Source organism: Thamnophis sirtalis, unplaced genomic scaffold (assembly GCF_051295495.1).
Source record: "Thamnophis sirtalis isolate CommonGarterSnake01/CBP01778 unplaced genomic scaffold, rThaSir2_p1.2 scaffold_12, whole genome shotgun sequence".
Lineage (NCBI taxonomy): Eukaryota > Metazoa > Chordata > Lepidosauria > Squamata > Natricidae > Thamnophis > Thamnophis sirtalis.
The window spans coordinates 61824578-61844392 of record NW_028261392.1 but is presented as its reverse complement, the minus strand read 5'-3'; the positions used below and the strand labels follow the sequence as shown (position 1 = coordinate 61844392).

The following is a 19815-nucleotide window of genomic DNA, read 5'->3' as shown; positions in this document are numbered from 1 at the left end:
TCAGGGTTAGGTTCAGGGTTAGGTTCAGGGTTAGGGTTAGGGTTAGGGTTAGGTTTAGGGTTAGGTTCAGGGTTAGGGTTAGGGTTAGGGTTAGGGTTAGGGTTAGGGTTAGGGTTAGGTTCAGGGTTAGGGTTAGGTTCAGGGTTAGGGTTAGGGTTAGGGTTAGGGTTAGGGTTAGGGTTAGGTTTAGGGTTAGGTTCAGGGTTAGGGTTAGGGTTAGGTTCAGGTTTAGGGTTAGGTTCAGGGTTAGGTTCAGGGTTAGGGTTAGGTTCAGGGTTAGGTTTAGGGTTAGGGTTAGGGTTAGGGTTAGAGTTAGAATTAGGGTTAGGGTTATCAGGTTGTTATTAGTTGTTTGTTGAAGGCGCGCTTTTGTTGGTGCGCTGTTGTCGGCGCGCTTCTGCACGCATTCGGCGGCACAATTTCGACCTTGTGGTTTTCTCCCCGCGGTTTCGTCGGCGCGCTTTTGTCGAGCGCACATTTGTCGGTGAACCTATTTGCCCATCCTTTTGAAGCATTATAAATAATAAAGCAATAAATAACAGCTACAACCAAGAAGACCAACAGATAAGTAGCTTGAATTACAGACAATACGCAGGATTTTCAATATCAGTCAAACTTGAAACGTTCTACCAATCCGTCAATGGAGCGATTGCAGCAAACTAGACAACATTTGACGAAGACGAAAGAGTGGAGTTCTGGGCACAGCTACGGAATAAGAATTACAACAATAATGCAGCTGGGATAAAAGTGGTGGCTAAGAATGAAAAAAGAAGCTGGAATGAAAGAACTTGTAATAAAAGCAGAAATGGTGGAGAAACTGCAAGGAAGATCAAGAATTGATCAGCACCAGGCGAAGATTAACAACATGTTTTTTCATTAAAACACCTGACTAGTTACAGCCACTCAAGGGCATGAAATTGGAGATTGATTAGCAGCTGACAAGCCTATATAATAATGAAAGGTCCAATAAAATAATATATAATGAATGAAAGGTCCAATAAAAGAGGAAGCACCAGGCAACTATAGGCCAATTGCCTGCTGACCAACAACTTTGAAATTGCTGCTGTGGTAGCTGATACAATCCAACAGCATCTAGCTGAAAACAAGTTTTTTTCCACCTGAATGTGGCTTGCATTGCTTAAAAGAAGGCATTCAGTTCCCTGCCACGTGATTGTATAATCAAGTGTCTAGAAATAACAGAAGTCAGTAGAAACATCGGAAGCTTCATAAATTAGAGACACAATGGAAGAGACAGTTGCTGGTTAGTGGTGATGTCCTGGGAGAGGTTAATATCAACAGAGGAATCTTTCAAGGAGATTCACTCTCACCATTACTGTTTCTCGTTGCACTGATTCCTCTGTCAACAATACTGAAGAAATCAGACCCATGACTATTAAATATCAAAAAATATGTGCCAGGCGATCTGGTCTCCTTTTTGTGAATGATCTGAATGGGGAAAAAAACCATCATCTGAAATAGAATTACGGCTCAATGCTGTCCATATAGCAATAGCAATAGCAGTTAATACCGCTTCATAGGGCTTTCAGCCCTCTCTAAGCGGTTTACAGAGTCAGCATACTGCCCCCAACAATAGCAATAGCAATAGTTAGCAATAGTTAGACTTATATACCGCTTCATAGGGCTTTCAGCCCTCTCTAAGCGGTTTACAGAGTCAGCATATTGCCCCCAACAACAATCTGGGTCCTCATTTTACCCACCTCGGAAGGATGGAAGGCTGAGTCAACCTTGAGCCTGGTGGGATTTGAACAGCCGAACTGCTGAACTGCAGTCAGCTGAAGTAGCCTGCAATGCTGCATTTAACCACTGCGCCACCTTGGCTCTACAACAATCCGGGTCCTCATTTTACCCACCTCGGAAGGATGGAAGGCTGAGTCAACCTTGAGCCGGTGAGATTAGAACCGCTGAACTGCAGATAGCAGTCAGCTGAAGTGGCCTGCAGTACTGCACCCTAACCACTGCGCCACCTCGGCTCCATATACACAACCAGGATATTGTAATGGAGTTTGGACTGGGTGAATGTGACATCCTTAACAAGGGGGAAACGATGAAATCTGAAGAAATCAAAGTGCTCTTATGGAAGTAGCGTTAAGATTTTGAAAGACAATCACTACAAATACTTGGGGATCTTTCAAGCTGACCACCTCAAGAGCACTAGAGACAAGAAGAAGGTTAGAAGTAAATAGATCATGAGCTTGAAGAAGATCTTGAAGTCCAAGCTCACCATTAAGGCAATTAGCACTCGGGCAATTCCAGTTATTAGATACACAGCTGGAATAATTTACTGGACTCAAGCAGAGCTAAAAGCCCTCGATAGGAAGACCAGGAAAATAATGACAATGAATCATGCCCTTCATCCATGAAGTGACAGACTCTATTTACCAAGGAAAATAGGTGGGTGTGAAAAGTTGCGAGTGCACTCAAAGTTGCAGAAAATAAAAGGGACATTGGAAGAATATCTGAAGGACAGTGAAGAAGATGCAAGGAAGCTAGCATACTAGTATACCATGCTGAGTGCTGGAGAGACCAAACTGGCCTACAAGAAAGACAGAAGGAAGATTAGAAAAACAGACATGGCAAGGCAAAGTATTACATGACCAGAACATTAAGATAATAGAAGACATAAATAATAACAAGACCCGGCAAATGGCTAGGAGCAGGAAAGTTGAAGAGATAGATGCAAGGGCTAATTCTGGTTGCATAAGACCGAACCTCCTTAATTGGGGATTATAACGCAATAGTGGATTAAAAAAAATAGACTGTACGAAACTATATCTGGGTATGTGGAAATACCATTCCCAAGAAAACATAAACTGAGATTTGAAAGAGACACCTATAACAACAGAAAAAGAAAAGGAGAGAGGAGGAGAGGATGAGAGGAAGAGGAGGGAAGGAAGAAAGAGGGAAGGAGAGGAGGGTGGAAGGGAGAGGAAGAGGGTAGGAAGAGGAAGAGTAGGGGAGAGGTAAGGGAAGAAGGAAGGAGGAGAGGAAGGAAGTAGGGAAGGGAGGGAAGAAGGAAGGGAAAGGAGAGGAGGGTGGAAGGGAGAGAAAGAGAAGGAGAGATAGTAGGAAGGGAAGAGGAAGAGTGGAGGGGAGGCAAGGGAAGAAGAAAGAGGTAAGGAGAGGTCGGTGGAAGGGAGAGAAAGAGAAGGAGAGGAGGGTGGAAGGGAGAGAAAGAGAAGGAGAGAGGGTAGGAAGGGGAAGAGAGAGGGTAGGAGTAGGGGAGAGGTAAGGGAAGAAGGAAGGAGAAGGAGGAGAGGAAGGAAGTAGAGAAGGGAGGGAAGAAGGGAGGGAAAGGAGAGGAGGGTGGAAGGGAGAGAAAGAGAAGGAGAGATAGTAGGAAGGGAAGAGGAAGAGTGGAGGAGAGGCAAGGGAAGAAGAAAGAGGTAAGGAGAGGAGGGTGGAAGGGAGAGAAAGGGAAGGAGAGAGGGTAGGAAGGGGAAGAGAGAGGGTAGGAGTAGGGGAGAGGTAAGGGAACAAGGAAGGGGAAGGAGAGGAGGAAGGAAGGAAGTAGAGAAGGAAGGGAGGGAGAAAAGAAAGGGAAAATAAGGTGGTGTTACAACAGGCGCTAGGGATGGTAAACAAAGCAACCCAAACTGCATATTACAACCTTTTACATAAAAATGGATAACGAATAAGGGGACCGTGAATGCAAGATAGAAATGTATAGAAGGGAAAACACTAACTGTAAAGAAACCGATACAGAACTGCTGTATGATATGTGATGGAACTTCTAGTTCCTATGTTGTTTTAAGTCATGTGTTTGTTTTTGTTGATGCGTTTATGTGTTTAAAATAATATTTTTTTTTAAAAAAAGAAGACCAAACCTTAAGAACAAATGCCTACAAAAACAGCATTGAGAAGGCAGCAAAAGAAAGCAATGGCTACCTCTGTAAGGAAGGGAATGAAACAATGGACCATCTAGTTAATTGTTGCAAGAAAACTGAGGTTTTGCAAGAAAACTGGGGTTTTCAGAAAACTGACTACAAACGAAGGAACAATAAAGTAGCAATAATGGTGCATTGAAAGATTTTTTAAAAAAGAAATACCATTTGCCTGCAAGCAAGTATTGGTAGGGCCAGAAAATAGTCGAACTAATAAAAAAGAAAGAAAGCTGAAGTGCTCTGGGACTTTAGAATTCAAGCGCCTTACCATATAAAACCACCCCAGACTTAACGATTGCTGATAAGAATGACAAAAAAGTTTTGGACAGTGGACATGGTCTAACCTGGAGAAAGCAGAATAGAGGAGGAAGGACGGGAGGAAATCACAAAATACACAACTCGTAAATAGAAGTAGAACTACTCTGGCAAAGCAAAGATAGCACCGATAGTGACAAGTCGGGGCACGACAAAACCGCAGCCCACTAAAGCGCGCCCGATTAAAGCGCGTCGCTGACGTCATCAGCAGCACGACAACAGCGACCGCGGAGAAAAAAAGGCAAAAAAGTGCTTTGAAAGCAAGCCGATTCAAGTTAAGGTAAGGGTTAGGGTTAGGGTTAGGGTTAGGGTTAGGGTTAGGGTTAGGGTTAGGGTTAGGGTTAGGGTTAGGTTAAGGGTTAAGGTTAGGTTTAGGGTTAGGTTAAGGGTTAGGTTTAGGGTTAGGTTTCGGGTTAGGTTTCGGGGGGTTAGGTTTAGGTTTAGGGGTTAATTTTAGCTTTAGCGCTCACAGCGTGCTTTTTTCATCGCGCTGTGATGACGTCAGGTACGCGGTTTCGTCGAGCGCGCTTTAGTCGAACGCAGTTTTGTGGTGGAACCGTGACAAGGCTCCTAAGGATGCAATCCCAAATCATCTAAAGAACCCCTTGAACCCCATCAACATTGACAAAGTCACCATCAATCAATTGCAAATGACAGTTTTAATTGGCATCGCTTACCTCCTGTAACAATAACTTTTAACAGAAGCAAACATCATCGTTCTATTCCAGGTACGTGGGAAGGACTTGATAGATGGATCAAAAAAGCCATATCTAATCTAAACAGCTGGCTGAGTGTGTGACCAACCATCATAACAATAACGACAATATTTTTATTTACATCCAAAAGAACCAAACAACTATTATCTTGTATGGTTGACATTATTATCATATAATAAAAGTGGGGGGAAAAAACACCTGAAACCAGTCAAAATTATACCCTTGTGTTGCATTAACAGTATATACACATTTTAAATCTTAATTATGGAAATAAGAAATGCTTATAAGTGTGTAAGTTAGTTTTGTCAAGACGTACGGTAGTGAGATAGTAAGACAGGATAGAGATTGAGTTAAAAAATGAGAGGGTGGATCTGCCAAAATACTGTTTGGGTCAAAAGCATTAATGTTTTTGTTTCTAAACATAATCTTTAAAGTCAACGTTATGCTCGTTAAGGTGAACTTGCTTAATTATCAAAATTAAGAAATGGCTGAAATTTAGGAAATCTTTCCAGAGGTGCTTATAATCTTCACCCCAAAAGTTCTGTGAGTGATATTTTTATTCTTATGCTACATTTCATTTGAAAACATTGTTTCGTATTCAGACTTGGGGTGGTTGGGACATGGCACTAAACTGTAACTTCACATATGATTTATTAGCAATAGCAATAGCAGTTAGACTTATATACCGCTTCATAGGGCTTTCAGCCCTCTCTAAGCGGTTTACAGAGTCAGCATATCGCCCCGACAGTCTGGGTCCTCATTTCACCCACCTCGGAAGGATGGAAGGCTGAGTCAACCTTGAGCCGGTGAGGTTAGAACCGCTGAACTGCAGATAGCAGTTAGCTGAAATGGCCTGCAGTACTGCACCCTAACCACTGCGCCATCTCGGCTCTTATGATTCACTCTTTTTGGGTAACATGTTCAACGAACCCAGTCAGAGAGAGAAATATGTTTTAATATAGACCAAAACTGTGAAAGTTTTAATGGAGGAATGGATTGGATAACAATCGAAATGCAATGTAATTTCTTGATTATTCTCCTCCTTTCATTGTTCAAACTAAATTTTGAGTTCTCCATTCTTATTTGCAATCTCGGCAATTGAAAAGGTGCTGTTAGCCAGCACAATTACTTTCTATCCCCTCACAGTTTATTATCAGGATCTTAAGGTTAATTTGTAATATCTCTCTTAGTTTAGATTCCCTACCATTGTAGCTTTGTATCTTGAGTACAATTTAAAAAAAAAAAAGGTTTGAGTACAATGAAAAAAAAGAATTAGGATTACTAGGATTACAAATACACAAGGCAAGGTGGTATTGTTTGTTCAAACATCTGCACTTACAGTCCTGAAATTGTGTCTTGCTGGAGATAAGGCAAAGCTTTGGCATTGGAAATGATCTCCTGAGGAAGAGATGAAGGCTCCATGCGCTGGAACATTGGGGCATTTTTCTGAGTTAAGAAAGAGAAAATGACTGCAGTTTCAATTAGGTAAAATAATGACACAATGGACATGTTGTGGGAAGTTATCACCCAGCCCCTCTCCCAGAAAAATGAAATATCCTAGGAAATATTGAAAAGGCAGAATATATCTCTGGATATGAAAAGAAAGAAACATGTTTTAAAAGACAGAATAGTTGCCTGTAGCTTCCTGCCCATCCCCACTGTTAATGGGCCATTAAGAAGGCCAAGCTAGTCCACTTTACATAATAAAGGCTTCTCCACTTCAGCTGCAGGGGGATGGGATTAAAGCATGATAATATTGGCCCCAACTGACCACATGGCATCTGAGAACTCAACCAAACCTGGATTCGAAACACAGCCCAGATAGATGCCCCTGCATGGCCCTATGGGAGTCTGACAACCAATCAGAATTCATTTCTTACACAGGAACAGGAAACAGAGAGGTGGGACTGAACAGGTTATAAAAAGCCTAGCAAGCCCCTCCCTCAGCCCTTCTCTTCTTCTCCACCAACATTGAAGCATGTGATCACTTTTTCTGTCCAGGGCTCAACCCATGTGGTCCTGTCCACCATTAAAACCATCTTTCCAAGCAGCCTCCATGTCTCCAGTGTCTTTTTCCCCCACTTGGAGCTGAACCCAGAAGGACATTCCTTTCATCAATGTGGAATTAAAACTTCCATCATGTTCAATGTCTAGAATGGCTAGATGGTGATGAGGGTTACAGTCTAATATTATATTTACAGGGCAAATTCCAATAGACTTTGCAAAGCCTACTCCGAAAGAAGAGGCGAATAATACTGAAACTGCCCATAATTTTATGTAAGCTAAAAATGAGACACTGCTGGGATAGCAAATACAAATCACTTCAATTACGTTCCTTATGAAAATTTATTACATAGCATTGTTTTATCCTCCATTTTTCCCTCACATCTCCCCGGTCACTTTTCTCTATATTCAAAGAATTGTTTTGCATAAATGCTGTATTTTAACACAATCTATGTTTAGAATCCTTCCACATGTAATGTTCTGAGACCTGTGCCATTCCTCCAGAAGAAAAAAAAATGCAAAAGCAGATTTTCAGCATTTCCTCCAGAACTTCCTGGCGGTCTCCATGGCTGGGAATTTCCAACTTCATCTCAGCTCCTGAAATTTTATCATCCCCCCCCAGAACCGAAACTCTGTGGCACTATGTCATCTAGTTAATACCTTTTCTCTATGCTTTTCATATCATTTTTTATATATTAGCAATAGCAATAGCAGTTAGACTTATATACTGCTTCATAGGGCTTTCAGCCCTCTCTAAGCGCTTTACAGAGTCAGCATATCGCCCCCACAGTCTGGGTCCTCATTTTACCCACCTCAGAAGGATGGAAGGCTGAGTCAACCTTGAGCCGGTGAGATTAGAACCGCTGAACTGCAGATAACAGTCAGCTGAAGTGGCCTGCAGTACTGCACCCTAACCACTGCGCCACCTCGGCTACTTCAGTAGCATTGCGGGTGAGGGAGTAAATAATGGAGGGATGAAGTTCCAATATATTGCCTCCCTACTGCGACCTGCAAGCAAGCTCCGGCCATCTCAAAGAAGGGAAGGGAGACTATTTGCATAGTAGCAACAAATCAGTGACGTGCGGTGAGGTTTATGGCTGGTGAGGCACTGACACAGTGGTGGGTTTCAAATTTTTTTAGACTTGTGGACTTCAACTCCCAGAATTCCACAGCCAGGCATGCTCAGTCCCGATTTAAAGCGACAGCATTTTTTCTCCTTTGCGAAATAAGTGCCTCGTCTACATAAGGAATTTTTCGGCTTTTAACCCTTGCTTAGCTCTGCTCGAGTGATCATAAAGTCAGACTAAATGAGGCACGTGGTTCTCCCGCCTCCTCCTGTAGAGGGCACTGTTTTTAGAGGCTTTTTTAAACAGTTAAGCAGAGTCATCCACTGTGACTCTGGCAGCAACTAGCTCAGCCTGACCTCAGCTCTTGCCTTTTTCCTTTTACATTTTTTTTTCTTTTCATGGTGACAGTGGTGAGGCTCTGCCTCCCCTGACTGCACATCCCTGCAACAAATAAATACTCTAGATAGTTAAGGGAGTCACAGCTGATGGTATGCAAGGGATCTCAGGGAAGTTAAGGATACACATATTATACAGACTCCTGTAAAAATATCTCATATAATGCATAAAATTGTGAGAAAGGAGAACAGTTACTGTAAATCAGAAATCCTGCCATTGCATTTTCCTTTTGATAAAAATATGTACTGTCTTCTATCTTGCTACAATGATTCCTATTGGCTGCCCTACAAAACTGCAGCAGAATTTATATATTCTTGGAAACCATCCTTCTTTTTAATAAAGATTTTTATTAACAAACATGTAAAATGCACACACACACAAATCAGACGTACACCACATTTATACAATACAGTGCAAACAGGAAACTTCCTGTTTTTTTATCATCAATCGATACCGCTCACATTATGTTATTTCCCCTTCTATCGTATTTCATTTGGATTTCACCATTCTTAACCCTCTTATTTTAGTCATAACTATTATTTTTTGAGTGTTGTTATATTCTTTCATTGATTTTTGTTTCTTTCCTCCACCCACCTATACCATTTATCCCATATCTGGTAGAATTCTGATTCTTCCTTTCCCTGGATTTCTTTAGTTAGTTTATCCATTTCGGCACAGTCCATAATCTTTCTTATTATTTCATCTTCATTTGGGATTAATTTGTTTTTCCATTTCTGGGCAAAGGTGATCCTTGCCCCTTGGAAACCAACCTTAGTGTATCACATACAACATAGGCTGATAGATATACCTGTAAATTCTTACGCAAATAACCTAACACAACCTCTATGAATGCTTTCCATACAAATCTATTGCCAGAAAATCTGAATGGCTGAATTTTAAGTCACAACAAAACAAGCTGTTGTACTGTATTGTATTATATTTTTCCTATGGCAGAACTGTACCTGTTCTTCTAGCTGCTGTCTCTGCTTTTTAGCTTTGCTCTGCTTATAATAGTCCATTATCATCATGGCTGCGTAAATTTTCCCAACTGTCAGGTCTGTAGCTGGAAGTAAAAGATGTAACCATATTAACCAAAATAGAACCCATTTACTCTGCTAAGAGAACTAGAATCAGCGTGACCCGTCAAAACCGCGCTCGACTAAACCGCGCCCGATTAAACCGCGTCGCTGACGTCATCAACAGGGCGACAACAGCCAGCGCGGAGAAAGAAGGGCGCTTTAAATAGCGCTTTGAAAGCAAGCCGATTCAACTTAAGGTTAGGTTTAGGGTTAGGTTTAGGGTTAGGTTTAGGGTTAGGTTAAGGGTTAGGTTAAGGGTTAGGTTTAGGGTTAGGTTAAGGGTTAGGTTTAGGGTTAGGTTAAGGGTTAGGTTTAGGGGGGTTAGGTTTAGGTTTAGGGGTTAATTTTAGGTTTAGGGTTTACAGCATGCTTCTGTCTCTGCGCTGTTGTCACCCTTTTGATGACATCAGCGACGCGGTTTAGTCGGGCGCGGTTCAGTCGAGCGCGGTTTTGTCGGTGAACCAGAATCAGGGGCATAGAGCCTTGCAGGAAATAACACATATTTATAAGCTTGGTTCTGAATTTTCAAGCCCTATGATTTGGAGGGCCCTCAGATAAGCTGTGGATGATAGGCAGAGTGATGCTTTGGTGTCTGCGTAGATGTTTTTTAAACGTTAATATTTTATTCTAATATCAGAATAGAATAGCTACAATATTGGGTATTTTTTTAAAAAACATTATTGTTTTTATTAAACAAAAAACACACACAAAAAAAGAATCATCTTTCATTACATCTTGTAGAAAGCGTATCCATTGGTTACAGGTATACTTCGTGCGTTCTTCCACAATCCTTACATATATTTCATTCAGGTTGAGTTGTACATTTTAGAATTTGTGTATTTTACTATCATTGTACCACAATTTTCATTTAATTACAGCTACTTAGCTGTGTTCCCCCCCCCCCCCCTAAGATCATTTATATTTGAAGACACAACCACCTATTGGCATACTTTCACAATCTCAATGAATCTGCCATGACTTTACATCTTTATATCATATTCTAAAAGAGAGTCAGTTAGGAGGATATCCGACATTCCCTCTCCTTTTATCCCCCCAATTTCACAAATTAACGCTTCTGTCCATTTAACTTTTACTGGTATAATACACCTGTATGTATCATTAAATATTATCCATTAACATTTCTTTGTTATTATTGTAGTTAACTCAAGATTATTTACTATTTATCTCACCTCCCCTCTCCATAGGCCCAAATGAGATTATACCTGTATAACCATCTTTAAACAAGATGGTGATTATTAAGTAGAAATGTTAAGATCTCTTAGATTGTTTTAGATTTTTATTGTTTATCTTGTTAACACGTAATTAACTAACCTGGGACTAAGGGAAAAGACCAATATTGGGTATTTTGTGAAAGGGGTGATGTGTCTGAGTATTATTTACATGTGGATGCATTTCTATTTTCATGTATGTTTTTCTGCTTTAGGTCTCTATATAGAGTAGGCTAGAAGTATAAATGATGTGGCAATAACAATAGCACTTAGACTTATATACTGCTTCACAGTGCTTTATAGCCCTCTCTAAGCAGTTTACAGAGTCAGAATATTATTGCCCCCCAACAATCCGGGTCCTTGTTTTATCGACATCGGAAGGAAGGAAGGCCGAGTCAACCTTGAGCATGGTGAGATTTGAACTGCCAAATTGTAGGCAGCTGGGTAGTCAGCAGATGTATCCTGCAATACTGCATTCTAACCACTGCACCACCATGGCTCTAATGTAGATGAGCACGAGGGATTTGCTTATATTAAATTCCTTCTCTTTGTTAAAAATCGCACGAGTCTTGCTTCTTTTACTTTTCTGAATGTCCCTTGGCAGCCCTAAAGTCCTAAACAACAACTTACTTTTCGGCATGGGCACCAATAGATCTAGCATCTTCTGAGAAAGGTGAGGCCATATGGTCAGTATCTCCTTCTGGAGCTCAGAGTCTAACTGTTGCCAGTCTGCACCACCTATAAGGGAGCAGATCAAAAGAACTCTAAACAAAGTGGAGAGAAAGAGAAGGAAAGAGAAAAAAGAAAACAAGGGAACTGGACTCATTATTTATCCATTTTGTTTCCCATCTTCCTCTAAGCTTAATGACACCAGAGATAAGAACCCTTCTTTAATTCCAAGCGGCTACCAAGAGTCAAATCTGTGAGCTCCTGGAGGATACCAACAAGACTTAAAATTTAGCAAAGCAGGGGTGGGTTTCTCTCCCCGTTCCAACTGGTTCGGTTGGAACGGGGCCGGCGGTGTCCTCGTGCACGCGCGCAGTGCATGCATGCGTACTAGCGTCTGCGCGACACTCCAGCTGCTCCTGGACGATCGCGCAGGTGCTGTATGCGTCCTGCAATTGTGTGGAAGCACAGAACTCATCAAAACCGGGTAAGGACCGCGGGCGGGCGGGCGCGCCCTTCGCCGTTCCCCGAAGTTACTTACTTCCGGGTTCGGCGACCAACCGGTTCGCAGGGACCGCCGCAAACCGGTTGAAACCCACCCCTGTAGCAAAGTATCCAAACCAGTACTCCTCAATCTTTAATTAATCGATCCACCAGTAGTACCCTTGCAAATCAGATGAGATATTTATAATATGTGTATGCACACACTGATTCTTCGTTGTTTCCCATTCTCCTCTGAAAATTTTGGTGGTGTCACACAATAGATTCCCATTACACAGTTAGTAAATTTCCGAGATGACCTATTTCATTTCTTATTTCATGCACCCTATTAGCAGAGTTGGTTTAGCAGCATTTTCTTCCATGGGGGAAAAAAAAAACTAGATCTGAAATTATTCTTCGAGAATCAGATTATTCTGAGTCATGAAGTCTATGTAGATTACGAATTAATTGATTTCGTAATCCATTGCAAATGATGGATGGGCAGTTGGTTTAGGTTTATTAGATTTATATGCCGCCCTTCTCCCAACGACTCAGGGCGGCGTACAACATTAAAAGAAACACATAATACGAAAGTTTTTAAAAAATTAAATAGAGTATCCCAAATCCAATTAAAATTGACAATGACATTTTTTAAAAAAAGAAATTAAAATTAAAATTAACAATGTTCAATAATTAATTTTGTTTTGTTCAGGCCAGGCTGGCTTGCTGGAAAAGCCAACTTTTTAGGGTGCGTCGGAAGGACCGGAGGTCAGGGATTATACGAAGCTCCGGGGGCAGCTCATTCCAGAGGGAAGGCGCTCCCGCAGAGAAGGGTCTCCCCTTGGGGGTCGCTAGACGATACTGTCTGGCTGACGGCACCCTGAGGAGGCCAACTCTGTGGGATCGCACTGGACGGTGGGAGGCTACCGGTGGCAGTAGGTGGTCTCGCAGGTACCCTGGGCCTAAGCCATGGCATGCTTTAAAGGTCATAATTAGTACCTTGAATCGCACCCGGAAGACAACCGGCAATCAGTGCAGGCCGCCTAAAAGGGGTGTAACATGGGAGCATTTAGGTGCCCCCATGATAACACGCGCAACCGCATTCTGGACCAGTTGAAGCTTCCGGGTGCTCTTCAAGGGCAGCCCCATGTAGAGAGCGTTACAGTAGTCCAGGCGAGAAAGGACGAGGGCATGAGTGACTGTGCACAGAGCATCCCGATCCAGGAAGGGGCACAAATCAAGGATGTCCATTTCCCTCCCTCAAAAAAGTAAATTTCTAACTCTTGGCTATTTTAGCTTCCTTCCTTTACTTTCCCATTTACCCCCTAAGACCCCCTACCTTTTGCGATCTTAATATCAAGAGCTGTCCTAATTAATGCCATCAGGGTGGAAGTGAAATGCACCGTGCTGTCTTCCGCCACCGGCATGTTCATCAGGACCAGTCTCTGCACACAAAACAGGTAAGGGAGAAGGGAATCAGGCAGAAAAGAGTTTGGAAAACTGTATCACGGAAACAAAAGTGCTTAAAATGCATCAACTAGAACATCCAAAAAAGGAGGGCGAGGATCCCCCCCCACCCCTGTCTCTTGCAACCTAACCCATTCCCTTCAGCGTGGTCTTTTGCCCTTTTGAATTCACCTTGCCAAGGATGTGTTTTTTCTTTTACTGACTTGGAGCAAGACGGACAAGATGACCAATGAGGTTCTTTCACAATCACATTCTGTGATTGTGGGGAAAGAATCTAAACTCTTTGATTCCATTAAAAGGAGAAGCAGCTGTACTTTACTTCGGCATCTCCCGTTTAACGACAATTTTTTTTCTTTTGCTTAACAATCTCAGAACTCTCAGCTATATCCTGGCGCCCCCTTTTTGAGTTTTTTTTTTCAAAAGAGGTCTTGTTGGCAGCAAATGATTGTCCATGCAATGGTTCCATTTTATCTGAAGTTGAGGAGGGAGGAGAGAAAGTGAAAATGAAGAGAAATTGATGAGTCATGTGGGAACGAGTGGGTCATGCTCCTTCTACCCTTGAAGGGGAAAACGAAATGGCCAAATCCACTTCTCAGAGTATATATATATTCTCAGAGTATATATATATAGCAGGAAGCCTACTGTTTCCTTTCTCTGTCTATCGGCTCGTCACAAGAGACCATCCAGACAGAAACCCAATATTTTTACTGTTGCCTTTGTTACATCTGTGTTGTATTTGTGCTGATAAATACATACCTATTTCCCTGGCTCAGCTGATAAAGGAGGAGAACCTTGTGGCTTAATGGTTAACACATCTGCCTAATATGTAATACAGCCCAGGTTCTAATCCCAGTAAGGGTATGGCTAGCTGATGAGAGCTAAATAGCTTGAAATAGATCTATACTAGTCTCCCTTTATTTATTTATCAGCACAAATACAACACACACACACACACACGTGTGTTGTATTTGTGCTGATATATATATATTGCTTTGTCAATTCTTATGCTCTTCTTCCCATCACACCAACCACCCTCTTTCTTGAGATTTCCGGATCTATCATAAAATGAGATCAGTGAGATTTAAGACTCATGGAATATTTTTGCTTCCATGTGTGCAGAATCTAAAAAAAAAAGGGGGGGGGAAGCGCTTTATGCTTCAGAAACCAAATGGTACCATTGTGGCATGCATCAGTGGTGGGTTTCACATTTTTTTTTACTACCGGTTCTGTGGGCGTGGCTTATTCTGTGGATGTGGCTTTGCAGACATGTGACCAGGTAGGAGAATGGCTTGGTGGTCATGTGACCAGGTGGGAGTGGCTTGGTGGTCATGTGACTGGGTGGGCATGGCCAATTTAGTAGTCCATTTTGTCAATTGAGCAGTTCATTAAACAATGCACGGCAGCCCCCCCTGTCTATTCTTTTTAATACTGCATGAAGTTTTTGCTCTAGGTTTTTTGTTTTTTACTAGTGGGGGAGAGTTTGCCAATGCCTGGAGATTCTGAGAATTTCTCCTCTGCGTTAGAGGCACTAAAATAACCAAGATGATATAAGGTCTCCTGCTGGAGCAGGGGGGGTGGACTAGATGACCTCTGAGGTCCCTTCCAGCCCTGGATTGCTGTGCTGTTTCAAAGCTGCGTCTAGTGCCAGGTTTGTGGTCCTTCCTTCCTCTTTTCTCTCTCTCTCTCTCTCTCTCTCTCTCCCTCTATCCATCCATCAATATCTCATTCACTTTCCCTTCCCTTTTTCTCCCTTCCCTCCCTCTCCTTCCTTCCTTCCTTCCTTCCTTCCTTCCCTCCCTCCCTCCCTCCCTCCTTCCTTCCTTCCTTCCTGTGAAGAACCCCAGGTGGTCTTTGGTAGGAGGGAAAAAAAGCCAGATGTTTTGAAACTGAGAACATGCCCATTGATCATCTGGCATCCTTAGAGCTCCACTTTTGATTAGCTTAGCCTGAGCCTGAGAATAGCAGCTAGCAGAGGACTTCAAACTTGACAACTTTAAGACTTGTGGACTTCAACAAATTCCAGAATTCTCCAGCCAGCAGAGCTGAATTCTGGGAGTTGAAGTCCACAAGTCTTAAAGTTCCCAAGTTTGAAGACCCGTGCACTTGGGGATTCCACAAACGCTGAGGATTTCTTTCTTTCTTTCTCTGCGCCCTCTCCTAATAGGCAGGAGAACTGCGTGCCTCAAGTATCTCGGGATTTTTTAGGCTTTTAACCCTCGCTTAACTCTGCTCGGGTGCCTAAAAAGTCAGACTAGATGAGGCATGCAGTTCTCCTGCCTCATAGTAGAGGGCGCTTTTTAGAGACTTTTTTTAAACTGGCAGTCATTCACAGCGTGGCAGCAGCTAGCTAGCCTAACCTCAGCACTCGCCTTTCCCCGTTTACATTTTTTTCCCATTTCATGATTGACAGTGGTGAGGCTGTGCCTCCCCTGACTGCACGTCACTGGATGTGGGACCCAGTACAGTAGAAAGCAGGCCCAAAGCCTGTGGGGGACCCAACTGGGTTGGAAGTGGGCTCAAGAGATCCAGCGGGGAGGACTGGGGGGAATAAGTCAGTGGGCTCAGTTGCAGCATCCCTAGAATTGATTGTAAGAGTGGGTCCATTAACAAGTGGCCAGATTTTGTGACTCTGGGGGCATTGCAGCAGCCATAATTTTGGGTACAGGCTTTTCTTCAGTGCCATCATAATTTCATATAGCCACAGAATGTATAGTTATAAGTTGAAGACTACCTGTATCAAAAAGGGACACAGTTTCAATCACAGTCCTGTTTACCTGTTTAACCTTCTTCCCCCCTACAGTTGCTCTGCTTTCATGATGCAAATACCACTGAAATCAAACTATCCCTTCCACATCACCCCTATTTCCACTCCAAGCACCTAGGAGCTCTTTGGAGGTGAACCATGGCTACCTTCCTTTCTGGCTGACTTGAAATCATGAGAAGGGATGTATATCACTGCCACGTCCTCAAGTCTTTGTTTTGCATTTTATAGAAAAGGCAGGGATAAGCCAAACCAGCCGTACATCAATAATCTGGCATTTTGCATACCAAGTCCTGAAGACAAGGACAAAACCAACAATACTCTTCCCAGTTAACTAGACCTCAGGCTAACATTTCTGCTACAGGTTCTGAAGGTCAAGAGTCGGGAGGAACAGTTATATCCAAACAGAAATGCGGCCACAGTATCCCCAAACAGAAAATAAGTATTGTCTGTGTGTGTGTGTGTGTGTGTGTGTGTGTGTGTGTGTGTGTGTGTGTGTGAGAGAGAGAGAGAGAGAGAGAGAGAGAGAGAGAGAGAGAGAGAGAGAGAGAGAGAGAGAGAGAGAGAGAGAGAGAGAGAGAGAGAGAGAGAGAGAGAGAGAGAGAGAATATGAAAGAAAGAAAATATCCTAGCTTCAGTGCAGCTTCCATTGTATCTATCTCAGTGTTTCTCAACCTTGGCAACTTGAAGATGTCTGGACTTCAAGTCCCAGAATTCCCCAGCCAGCAAATGCTGGCTGGGGAATTCTGGGAGTTGAAGTCCAGACATCTTCAAGTTGCCAAGGTTGAGAAACACTGATCTATCTATCTCTGAGTTGGAAATGAATTAACCCAGCCTCTCAATACTTTATGAATAATAAGATATTAGCCCATTAGATCCTCAGCCAGAAGCCCTTATGCCCCAATCTTTCCAAGCTGGTACTTTTTCCAGATTACAGCTGGAACCATTTTCCCATCCATTCTCTCACTTCCTATCATGAGATACCTAGCAAGAATCTGCTCTGCGGATTACTTTGAACCTGGTTGATCTATTTGAACCTGCTAGATCTAGGCGGTATTATCACGCTCGTCACAAAACATCTTATCACCTGCTCCTGCTCAGCTTCAGGGGTATCACTTCTTGCGTTCTAGGTTGTCAGAGCAAAAAGTCAAAAGTCTAGTGATAGGATTTCAATTTAATGGACATGTCGTGCTCCATTTTGTATTTCAATGCGTCAATGAGAAGAAGTTGCAGTTTTTAGAGTAGTTTCTCATTTTCTTCTGATGTAGTTGTCCTGTTCCAAAGTCTCTGCTCAGTTCAGACTTTTGCACAGATTAAAGTTCAATCTCACATATTAGAAGTATGGCAACATGTTTGGGTTGAGAGCCACACTTGACCTTAAGTAGCGTGAGGGGGGACTGCATTCCTAAAAGCAGGCAGCCCAGGATAATTTCATTATAGCAATAGCAATAGCAGTTAGACTTATATACCGCTTCATAGGGCTTTCAGCCCTCTCTAAGCGGTTTACAGAGTCAGCATATAGCCCCCACAGTCTGGGTCCTCATTTCACCCACCTCGGAAGGATGGAAGGCTGAGTCAACCTTGAGCCGGTGAGATTAGAACCGCTGAACTGCAGATAACAGTCAGCAGAAGTGGCCTGCAGTACTGCACCCTAACCACTGCGCCACCTCGGCTCTTAAGTGTTATTAATATAAATATTCTTATGTAGCTAACAATTTTCCATTCCAAACAAATTCCAAAGTACTGCTGGAGGAACTCTGCATACTTAGAAATAAAACACAGGGCATATTCCTGGATGCGTTTGCAGCTTTAAGTGTGCAAATTATTTTAATTTCATGAGTACTTGCTCTAATATAGTTAATCATATGAGTATAAGCTGCCTAATATCTGAACTTTAGCCCAACTAGCCAAAAATGTCTAAATGGGAAAATTATTCCATGGCTTCAGAATGGATTTTATTCAGTCCTGTTACCTGGAACATTTCCACTGAAGTTGCTGGATGGAAACCTGTTGTGGCCCAGCAGGAGCCGTTGGAGCTGCCACCAGACTCCGACAGTGAGGGGCCCTATGAGTCGGCTCTGGAGGATGTGGAGGACCCTGGACAGGGTTCCGACTCCGAGCAGGGCGCAGAGAGGCTGGTTGGCCACCAAGAGGCGTCTGAGCCTTGGACCAGTGGGGTGGAGACAAGGGAGTGTGATTCTGAAGTCCTGCATTGGAGCAGTGGGGAGGAACCAAGGGAGTTGTTCCTGGATGCCTGGCAACGCCGGGCAGATCGACGTAGAGAGTAGTTACGCAGTTACCAAAGATAATTGGACCCAGGTGATTGTAATTAGGCTCCTCTCAAGATAGTATTTAAAGAGAGACTGGGAGGAGCCTGGTTTTGCAGGATTCAACATCATTCCTAACGCTGGAGAAAATATTATCTGTCGAAGTCTGAGTTGCTGCCAAGGTTCTTATCTGTTTGTTATGCTTGGCTTTCAGCCACTGAGTTTTTGGTTTCTTGCTAATAAAGTGCTGTGACATTCCAGTTAAGCTTGTCTCGGCATTTGTTACTGGATGGAGGAGCGGGTCAGAACAGAAACCATGTGTGAATACATAGAGAACATTTGCTCTAATGCTAAACAAAGACCTTTTGAATCTTATTCTGCATCCCTTACCTTTTGCAGACAATAGAATAACAGAACAGATGTCCTATCAATCATACTATTCAGAGCAAAAATAAACTCGTCAGTATTCGTTACCTTACATTATAGCTACCAATCCTGTTTCTCTTGGATCTACTCCTCACAATGTTTGTTCGTGTGCCTGCACAAAAAATTAACTTTCAACCTTACTTGCCCTGATCTGCAGGCCTTTTCCCTTTTATAATGCTTTATTGCAAACAGTTATAGGGATTTGAAACCGCGACCCGTCAAAACCGCGCTCGACTAAACCGCGCCCGATTAAACCGCGTTGCTGACGTCATCAACAGGGCGACAACAGCCAGCGCGGAGAAAGAAGGGCGCTTTAAATAGCGCTTTGAAAGCAAGCCGATTCAGCTTAAGGTAAGGGTTAGGTTTAGGGTTAGGTTTAGGGTTAGGTTTAGGGTTAGGTTAAGGGTTAGGGTTAGGGTTAGGGTTAGGTTAAGGGTTAGGGTTAGCTTTAGAGTTAGGTTAAGGGTTAGGATTAGGTTTAGGGTTAGGTTAAGGGTTAGGTTTAGGGTTAGGTTTAGGGTTAGGTTAAGGGTTAGGTTTAGGGTTAGGTTTAGGATTAGGTTTAGGGGGGTTAGGTTTAGGGGTTAATTTTAGGTTTAGGGTTTACAGCGTGCTTCTGTCTCCGCGCTGTTGTCGCCCTGTTGATGATGTCAGCGACGCGGTTTAGTCGGGCGCGGTTTAGTCGGGCGCGGTTTTGTGGTGGAACCATTTGAAACATATAAGCAGTAAATATTAAGCTGGGAAGACAATCTGAAATCAAAGAAATAGCAGAATACTTTATCTCCCGCCACCCCTTACCATTATCCATTTCCCATTTCTTGCTAACCAGAAGCCCGTAAAGGAAAGAAGGGTTGTTCTACCTTATAAGCAACTTTGGAAGGACATCTCTTCCCGAGGCCTAGTGGTGGGGACATGAGAGTCAGCATTTCATACATCTCAGTGTAATGGATGCGGCCACTGCTCATGTGCGAGGAGGAGAGAGAGGATAAAGGGAATCGGGGGAGGAGGGGAGCAAGATGCAGAAAAACAAAAAAGAAAAA

At 42.8% G+C, this 19815-nt stretch overlaps 1 protein-coding gene across 1 annotated transcript in view; it reads right to left on the bottom strand.

Annotated features, from left to right (window-relative positions):
* The window catches only part of CACNA1E (calcium voltage-gated channel subunit alpha1 E), a 407324-nt gene that overhangs the window by 22465 nt on the left and 365044 nt on the right, over positions 1–19815 (bottom strand). Inside the window, exons 39-43 of the mRNA XM_087726930.1 lie at positions 19636–19732; positions 13194–13299; positions 11339–11446; positions 9363–9463; positions 6273–6379 (exon numbers count right to left, since the gene is read on the bottom strand). Coding sequence (XP_087583056.1) covers positions 6273–6379; positions 9363–9463; positions 11339–11446; positions 13194–13299; positions 19636–19732 — 519 coding nt within the window. The remainder of the gene's footprint in view (positions 1–6272; positions 6380–9362; positions 9464–11338; positions 11447–13193; positions 13300–19635; positions 19733–19815) is intronic.